At 39.4% G+C, this 10,000-nt stretch overlaps 1 protein-coding gene across 1 annotated transcript in view; it reads left to right on the top strand.

Annotated features, from left to right (window-relative positions):
- esyt1b (extended synaptotagmin-like protein 1b) overlaps window positions 1–10,000 on the top strand; it is a 94,303-nt gene that overhangs the window by 68,174 nt on the left and 16,129 nt on the right. Inside the window, exons 41-47 of the mRNA XM_037534861.1 lie at window positions 446–528; window positions 1,445–1,493; window positions 3,041–3,130; window positions 3,227–3,322; window positions 6,002–6,073; window positions 6,438–6,524; window positions 9,418–9,564. Of these exons, the coding sequence (XP_037390758.1) occupies window positions 446–528; window positions 1,445–1,493; window positions 3,041–3,130; window positions 3,227–3,322; window positions 6,002–6,073; window positions 6,438–6,524; window positions 9,418–9,564 (624 nt within the window). The remainder of the gene's footprint in view (window positions 1–445; window positions 529–1,444; window positions 1,494–3,040; window positions 3,131–3,226; window positions 3,323–6,001; window positions 6,074–6,437; window positions 6,525–9,417; window positions 9,565–10,000) is intronic.

The raw sequence follows: 10,000 nt of genomic DNA, 5'->3' as shown, positions 1-10,000 counted from the left end.
CGGGTGCTGTGGATAGGGCTGCTCACTGCTCCGGGCAAGTATGCTCACTGTCCCCTAGTGTGTGTGTGTGTGTGTGTGTGTGTGTGTGTGTGTGTGCTCACTAGTGTGTATGTGGTGTTTCACTGCACGGATGGGTTACATGCAGAGGTGAAATTCCTCTATGTGCAAGCACAGTTGGTTCTAAATTGCAAATGAAATGACTATAATATATATATTTTAAAATTTAGTGAATAATTTTGGATATCATACCCAGATAAGCCTTTTGTTTTCTGCAGGTTTCAGACTTAAAATTGATTATTAGAAAGTGCACATAGTAGTTATCAGTGTTGAATAATGTGGACAGAAATATATGTGGTGACATTTCTGGCCATATGGCTCAGCACTCACTGTATCAGACAAACCCGGATTCATCCCTGATTAATATATCTGTCATGACTGTTTGTAGATGATTCTGAGTCCCGACCCGAATCTGGAGGTGAAGTTTGAGCTCTATGACAAAGATATCGACTCTGATGACTTCCTTGGAAGGTGAGTATAAACTATCTGCACCTTCGTTTAATGGTTGTCAATTAGGGATGACATGATACCGATGCCCTTAAGTGTCGGCCAGCACTGAAACACTGTTTTCTTTAAAAACTAAGCTGTGAACTGAGACTTCAATTGAAAACTTCACATAAGAAGAGCTGCTAAAAATACTCTAGAACCCTACAGAACAGAACACATAGTGACAGTAGGACTTACGCAAACCTACAGCTGTTTTAGTTTTAATCAGTTAAAAACAGATTATATTATTGTTAGTAGTAGTAATAATAATTTAAATAAATGGTAATAATTGGTTCCTATGTCAAAAATTCTAGATAAGTAAATAGTTGGGAGGTAAACAGAGCGGTTCTGTGTGAAACGCTCCGTTCTAGAGAAACTTACCGAGTCAGAACTGTTCACAGTGGTGGTGATAGGAACCAGACGTCCCCCTTTATGGCTATTTTACAACCAGCAGCATAACATATATAAACTCAGAAGACTCGTGGTGGTTCTCTGGTGGTTCTGGATAGTTAATAAAATGGCTATATCAGTGTTGTAGCCATGGCGACGTCTGGTTCCCATCACCACCACTGTAAAGACAGCTGAGTCAGCAAGTTTCTCTACAGTGAGCGAATTCACATCACACCCCTCCGAATGACTGTTTACATCTCAAGGACTGCCCCTAGTGTGTGTGTGTGTGTGTGTGTATTCACTAGTGTGTATGTGGTCCGTCTGTAACAGTGACTAAATCATTAGTAGTTACGCTGTTGTTGTGTACGCAGTTCACATGTAACTACACAGTTATTGTAGCCAGTATAACGTGGGACCAAAATGTTGTTTAATTAACTTTATCCAAGCAGGATCTGGTGTTAAAGTCCAGCCTAAAGAAGTGCGTTTGACCTTTTGCTGTTTTCCACAACAGACTCAAGACTAAACTTGGTGACGTCATTAGATCCCAGTACACTGATGAGGTGAGTTCTGCTGACCTGTCACTGTGGCAGACTTTGGCAATGATGCTGATCAATTACAGACGTAAAGCTAATCAGTGGTCTGAAGGTGGTTCTTCAAGGGTTCTTTAGTAAAGACAGTGGCGCTATTTAGAACCATAATCATTCAAACACCTTAAATGGTCCTTTGCATCATGACATGGTTCTTCAGATTGATTAGAATGTGTTTTATATGGTTCTGCACAGAACCTTTTGTGTTTTTTCAATTGTAATAAGCTTGACATCATAACAATAGATGAACCCTTTTCAAAAAGTTTCCAAGGAGAACCATGCAGAGCACAGTCTCCATTAATCTGAAGAACCTTTTCACAGTCGTGCAACGAGTTCTTTGAGTGTTCATGGTTCTATATAGAACTATTTTCTTTACTAAACAACCCTTAAAGGACCAATTTTTTCCAAAACTGTATATAGAACCAAAAAGGGTCTGCTATTGTTACATTGTTGTTGTGCCCATCAGTCTGAAGAACCATTTTACCATGCAAAGAACCATTTAAGTATGCAAATGGTTATTGGAGTGTTCATGGCCCTTGAAGAACCATCTGTTTTTAGAGTGTACAATGCAAGAACCTGAACATAATTAAAGAATTTAAAAACACTATTTACGTTGCTGTTATTAATAATCAGGGGCCGAATTATAGAAACTTCGTAAGTCTGAAGTCTTATCTGCTTAGTCAACTTCAGTTAGGACTGAATTTAGGACAGACGCTGTTACAGAACAACAGGTCTTAAGTTCATATCTTATTCCGTGATGTTATTGGTGATAACTCACCCCTGGAGTGTCTCTACTGCTTTAATACAGCAGTTAAATAAATACAGTAATAAATGAATAAACTGGCCGTGAACGCAGCGTTTAATATGTTTTAATGTTCAGTTCCTTCCTCCTAATTAGAGCTCCTTAACGAGCAGCTTGTTGCTACGTCAGAGTAACAAGCTCCGCCCACTCACTGCACAATCTGCTGTAAGCCCCGCCTTTTGAAGTGCAGACTGAGCCATAAAACTGACCCAATATCAGGTTCAGCTCAGTTTGGTCAGTTTCTCCAGATCAGTATTAATGTTGTTTTGTTCCAGCCGGTCTGTAAAGCTTCTTACAGCCCGTTTAGTTTGGCGAATGGTGTTGGGTTCATTTCTGGCTGATTCCAGGTTGTTCAGCTGTTCTTCTGTCACAGCTGCCGACTGAAAAGCTGCTCAGTGGTGACGCCAGTTTGGGAATATTGTGTCATCTCGTCTTCAGAGTCGGACTAAATCGGCTGTCGATCAAATGTGGTCTTAACAGTGTCCGTTTTCTGTTTGTGGCAAAGCAAAAATGTTCAAATGGCTTGAGCGACTCCTACAGCTGTCAAAGTCATTGCTTAGCAACGACGTCTCAGCGGAGTGATAGTGTTTGTGAAAAAAACGTGATATTATGGTGAAATAACAGCACGATTAGAACGCCTCGCAACCAATCAGCTTGCGTGGCCGGAACTGACTGTTGTGTAACTTCTGTTTAACCACCTGTTTCTATTTTGTTGCAGTGGTTCACTCTGAGTGATGTGAAACATGGTCGTCTGCATCTGGTTCTGGAGTGGGTGCCCACAGTGACCCAGCCTGACAAGCTGCAGCAGGTAAGTGTTAAAGACAACATAGTTCACTACAGTTCATCTAAGTTCCAGTCAGACTAACAAATCTGCACTGAAAATGTATTTTTTTAAATAAATCAGGTGCTGCAGATGCAGAACGCTCAGTCCTACCAGAATAAAACGTCTCCTTCGGCTGCTCTGCTGTTCATCCTCATTGAGAGAGCTCATGCGCTACCAGTGAGTCATGCACAAACGTACACACACACACACACACACACACACACACACACACACACACACACACACACACACACACACACACACTTATCTATTGAGGCCCTGTGTTGTGCCTCATTCAGAAAGTTCAGGCTAAAACACTATTCATGCCATCTTCAGCGTGAACAAGCAGGGCTGAACTGCTGTAGCTTGAATAGGCAGCTCTACGCTTGTATGCAAATGTTTTCACACCCCTGATCAATCAGCATGTTCTGTTGATTTTCTATGGAGAACACACTTCCACACATTTTAAGGCACGACTAATGCTCTGTTTATTTACTGAACTCAGCATATTGTAGAAAAAAGCTTACACTGTGGTTCCTTTTATGATGTAGTGTAACGTTCCCCTCAGATGTAGCTGGGGGTGGAGAGGAAATAATGCAGCATGTGATGGGAGACGAAAGGACACAAGTGCGCAGTAGTAGTGTTTTCAGTCAGGGCTTTACTTTGCTTCTCACTTGGAAAAGTGTGTGATACAAGAATAATATTTACAAGGAGAGAGGGATGAGACAATAGGCTGAGCTGAGAATGAGTATAGGTTAAAAGAAAAGGAGCTGACTAGCCACTTAGTATGCAAGAACATTGACTAATGGACCCAGCCAACCAAAGAGGTGGACGGAGGACGGTGCCAAAGAAATAAATCACACAAACCAAAATCTAATCTGCCTGGCCGAGTCTAATCCTCACCAAAATACAGCGGATGGAGTTCGCCCCTTACCTGATGTGTCTAAACAATCCAACCACTACTGTGTATGTGTATGTATAGGTGTGCCCAACTTGCCTGTCCACACCTCGCGCTGGAGAGGAGAGAAAATTGAAAGAGAGAGAGAGCGAGAGAGTGCTAGAGAAAGAGAGAGAGCTAGAGAGAGCTAGAGAAAGAGAGAGAGCTAGAGAAAGAGAGAGAGCTAGAGAGGGAGAAAGAGAGAGAGCTAGAGAGAGCTAGAGAAAGAGAGAGAGCTAGAGAAAGAGAGAGAGCTAGAGAGAGCTAGAGAAAGAGAGAGAGCTAGAGAGAGAGAGAGAGCTAGAGAGGGAGAAAGAGAGAGCAAGCTAGAGAGAGAGAGAGTTAGAGAGAGAGAGTTAGAGAGAGAGAGTTAGAGAGAGCAAGAGAGAGAGAGCTAGAGAGAGAGAGCTAGAGAGAGAGAGCTAGAGAGAGAGAGCTAGAGAGAGAGAGGCATACACAGAGCGAGAGGGAGAGAGAGAGAGCAAGCTAGAGAGAGAGAGAGACATACAGAGAGCGAGACAGAGAGAGAGAGTGTGTGTGTGTGAGAGAGAGAGACATACAGAGAGAGAGAGAGAGAGAGACAGAGAGAGAGAGACATACAGAGTGAGAGAGAGAGAGAGGCATACACAGAGCGAGAGTGAGAGAGGGAGAGAGAGAGAGCAAGCTAGAGAGAGAGTTAGAGAGAGAGCTAGAGAGAGTGAGAGAGTGAGAGAGACATACAGAGTGAGAGAGAGAGAGAGACATACAGAGAGAGAGAGAGGCATACACAGAGCGAGAGTGAGAGAGGGAGAGAGAGAGAGCAAGCTAGAGAGAGAGAGAGTTAGAGAGAGCTAGAGAGAGAGAGTTAGAGAGAGCTAGAGAGAGTGAGAGAGTGAGAGAGACATACAGAGAGCGAGACAGAGAGAGAGAGAGAGTGTGTGTGAGAGAGAGAGAGACATACAGAGAGAGAGAGAGACATACAGAGAGAGAGAGAGACATACAGAGAGAGAGAGACAGAGCGAGAGACAGAGAGAGTGAGAGAGAGAGAGAGAGAGACATACAGAGAGAGTGAGAGTGAGAGAGACTGAGAGAGAGAGAGAGAGAGAGAGAGAGAGAGAGACGGAGCCCATGAGACTAACATTACTGGCTACATTTCACTGCTAGAGTAGCACAGCTTGCCATTATGGTCAACGTAGTCTCACGTGAGTCCTTTAATCTGCCATGGCCCGCCCCTCAGCAGAAAGCAGCCATCTGGATTGGTGGAGTGATGAGCATTGCCAAGCACTCGATGTCCACATCGGTCCATCGCACGCACACCGGCACGGCGATCTGTTTGGGGAAAAGGGCAGAAAGGAAAAAAGAAAAACAAATAAGGCTTAAAAACAGAAAAGGCTTAAAAAGTCCCCTAACCCGAGCAAATAAATAGCAGAAAAATGCTGTGTGTCCCCTCTGGAGAGGACGTCCAACTTATTTTCATGTAAATCAACAAAACAAGTAAATTAGACAGGATTGAAGGACACAGCACCTCCACACTTTTATTCCCCGCGGGTTCAGCCCAACGCCACATGTAATATAAATGTGTGGGGGGTGAACAGAGTGAAGACAATTAAAATGGATAATTTTATATGTTCTTTATAGAAAACAAGCAAAGGCCATGAATCTGAGGCTGAAATATTAATAAATCATATTTTTTTCTTTTGGTAAACATTGAAAATGAGTCCCACAGACCTGAACACCACACAAGGGTTAAGACAGGCTGCTTTTGCAGCTGAGCTTCAGTGTAAGGCCTGTATCTGCTGGGCAGTGAACCATGCGTTTTGAAAGTCACATCAGACTCTCTTTATTTTCCAACCTGTGAGGTAAATCCAGTTTTCTATGGGATGTGCCCTTTAATTATTCACAGTAAATAAATGTTTATGTCCTGTTTTGTGTCTGTGCAGTTGAAGAAAAGCGGGAAGGAGCCTAAAGCTGGAGCTGAACTTGTTCTTGGGGCGACATCCTACAAAACAAAGGCAGGAATATTTCTTTTTGTTTATGTTTACAATATAAAGCCCCCAGCGTTGGGCTGTGGAGAGCTGGAACTGTGTTCTCTGGAGTGATGGAGCTCCATCCAGTACCTTTGGGATGATTATTGATCCAGAACTGACCATCCAACATCAGGACCTGACCTCACTAATGCTCAATCAAATCCTCACAACAATGTTCCAACATCTAGTCTTTCCAGAAGATAAGAGGCTGTTGCTGCAGCACAAACTCACTATTAACAGCCTTCATTACAGAGGAAACGCTGCTGTCTACAAACTTTTGGACATTATGGTGTACAAAATATATACTTTAAGCTAAATGTTCTAAAATTCTGCTCCCTTTTCTCTTTAGGTCTGTGATCGCTCCACCTCTCCTCAGTGGCATGAAGCTTTCAGCTTCCTCGTTCATGATCCAAGCAAAGACATGCTGGTTATCAAGGTGAAGTATTTGGAAGTTGATTAATCCAAACGAGTCTGTTTCTACTGACGAAATGTTTTGAAAATGGACCAAAAAATTATTTTAGAGGGCCCAAGGAAAAACTAATTTTACTTTACTAATTTTACTTTATTTTTTAACCAAAAAATTTTGTGCACATTGTTAAAGTTTCTAAATATATCACTCTCTGGTCTATGCAGTCTATCCATGGAGTCTAAGCTACAAAACCAGCCTAATTTGAATTTATTGTTTTTGTGACATCATAAAAACCACCACATACATCATCCTTTTCTGCCAGTTTAGCCCCACCCATTCATGAAATTATAAGTAGTGTTTTAGTTCTGCTTTGAGGGACAAAGCAGGACAGCCAATCAGAACAGAGGTCATTTGCACTGTAACAAAAACAGCCTGTTTAAGGGATGAAGACCTAAACCTACACGTGCTGCTTACACAAGGGAAAAATGCAGGGTATGAGCCCTTTAATCAGACTGTAATACACATAATGATCTGTGCAATATGACAGTGTTTTAGGGCCACTGTTAATAAAAAATAAAATAGAAGAGAAAAAAGTTGTAATATTTTGAGAGAAACAACATAATAGTTTGAGAATAAAGTAATATTTCGAGAATAAAGTCACAAAAAAGTCCATATTAAGTGGCAGTAATTTTTTCTCTTGACTTTTTCCTTGAAACATCATACCGTACAAGTTTTTTCTCATAATATTACGGCTTTATTCTCTAAATATCATGCAGTACTGTACGAGTTTTTTCTCATAGTATTACGGCTTTATTCTCTAAATATCATGCAGTACTGTACGAGTTTTTTCTCATAGTATTACGACTTTATTCTCTAAATATCAGACTGTACGAGTTTTTTCTCATAGTATTACGACTTTATTCTCTAAATATCAGACTGTACGAGTTTTTTCTCATAGTATTACGACTTTATTCTCTAAATATCAGACTGTACGAGTTTTTTCTCATAGTATTACGACTTTATTCTCTAAATATCAGACTGTACGAGTTTTTTCTCATAGTATTACGACTTTATTCTCTAAATATCAGACTGTACGAGTTTTTTCTCGTAGTATTACGACTTTATTCTCTAAATATCAGACTGTACGAGTTTTTTCTCATAGTATTACGACTTTATTCTCTAAATATCAGACTGTACGAGTTTTTTCTCGTAGTATTACGACTTTATTCTCTAAATATCAGACTGTACGAGTTTTTTCTCATAGTATTACGACTTTATTCTCTAAATATCAGACTGTACGAGTTTTTTCTCGTAGTATTACGACTTTATTCTCTAAATATCAGACTGTACGAGTTTTTTCTCATAGTATTACGACTTTATTCTCTAAATATCAGACTGTACGAGTTTTTTCTCGTAGTATTACGACTTTATTCTCTAAATATCAGACTGTACGAGTTTTTTTCTCGTAGTATTACGACTTTATTCTCTAAATATCAGACTGTACGAGTTTTTTCTCATAGTATTACGACTTTATTCTCTAAATATCAGACTGTAGGAGTTTTTTTCTCGTAGTATTACGACTTTATTCTCTAAATATCAGACTGTACGAGTTTTTTCTCGTAGTATTACGACTTTATTCTCTAAATATCAGACTGTACGAGTTTTTTCTCGTAGTATTACGACTTTATTCTCTAAATATCAGACTGTACGAGTTTTTTCTCGTAGTATTACGACTTTATTCTCTAAATAACAGACTGTACGAGTTTTTTCTCGTAGTATTACGACTTTATTCTCTAAATATCAGACTGTACGAGTTTTTTCTCGTAGTATTACGACTTTATTCTCTAAATATCAGACTGTACGAGTTTTTTCTCGTAGTATTACGACTTTATTCTCTAAATATCAGACTGTACGAGTTTTTTCTCGTAGTATTACGACTTTATTCTCTAAATATCAGACTGTACGAGTTTTTTCTTGTAGTATTACGACTTTATTCTCTAAATATCAGACTGTACGAGTTTTTTCTCGTAGTATTACGACTTTATTCTCTAAATATCAGACTGTTCGAGTTTTTTTTCCATAATATTACGACCTTAATCTCTAAATATCATTCAGAGTATAGAATTCAGAATATGCTTCATAAATTAACTTTAGTTTATATGTGAAAATCTGTTAAACACTAATAAAATATTTTTGTCAGTAACACTTTACTGAAGGACTGTCTACAGTCCTGAACACTGCTGGTCAAGTGACATGTTTTCTTGATTTTCTAAGTAAAGTTAAGTGTAAATAAACATCCTTTACACAGAAAACACTTCTCCACACTTTAAGGCACAAACGCTGTTTATTTGCTGAAATTAACACGTTGGGAAAAAGTATGGTGCAGTTTATATATTAGTTATGTTGAACTTAGTAAATAAATAGAATTATTTTATTAAAATAAGCAGAAAAATATCATATTTGTGTTCTCTGTAGAGGATGTTTTCACTTATTTTGCCTTAGAAAATCAAGAAAATGTGTAACTTGACTAGGAGTGTTCAAATTTTTGCATTCACTGGTAAATAAGCCTTTCATAACAAATCACCTGTATTGACATTTATAAAGGTTTATTCCAACAAGCGTTCGTTTTCATAACACCTGCTGATGAAAAATGTGGACAAAAATGATCTTGATATTATTATTATTGTTGTTATTATTATTGTTGTTATTATTATTATTATTATATGAGACTATTATATGAGATAACTGAGACTGTGTAATAAGACCTTGTAAAAGTTTATGTGGGGTTATGTCTGTTGTCACAGATGTTTATGTAGATACATGTGTTGACATATTTTCTCTGCTCGAAGCTGGAAATATGAGCAGATATCTGAAGATACACTGTCGAGTCCAGTTTATAATCTTTAATCTTTCCACATAGCTCTCCAGTGGGTGGGATCAGCCTGTGGGTTCTCTGGTTCTGCCAATGAGAGAGCTGCTCTCTCAGCCAGAGCTGCTGCTGGACCGGTGGCTGAGTTTGGATGGAGCTTTACCTGAGAGTAGGATCCTGCTGAGAGCACAGCTGAAGGTACTGAAGCGTGAAGCTCTCACAGTCACAGACTGGCAGGACTGATGGGCAACATGATGCCAGGTTTATAGAGGTGGAAAGATTGGATAGATAGATAGATGGACAGATAGATAGATAGATAGATAGATAGATAGATAGATAGATAGATAGATAGATAGATAGATAGATGGACAGATAGATGAACAGATAGATAGAGGGACAGATAGATAGTTGGACAGATAGATGGACAGATAGATAGATAGATAGATAGATAGATAGATAGATAGATAGATAGATAGATAGATAGATAGATGGACAGATAGATGAACAGATAGATAGAGGGACAGATAGATAGTTGGACAGATAGATGGACAGATAGATAGATGGACAGATGGACAGATAGATGGATGGATAGATAGATGAACAGATGGACAGATAGATGAACAGATAGATAGAG

Source organism: Pygocentrus nattereri, chromosome 26 (assembly GCF_015220715.1).
Source record: "Pygocentrus nattereri isolate fPygNat1 chromosome 26, fPygNat1.pri, whole genome shotgun sequence".
Lineage (NCBI taxonomy): Eukaryota > Metazoa > Chordata > Actinopteri > Characiformes > Serrasalmidae > Pygocentrus > Pygocentrus nattereri.
The sequence above is the reverse complement of the archived record's forward strand: the minus strand, read 5'-3'. Positions and strand labels throughout refer to the sequence as shown.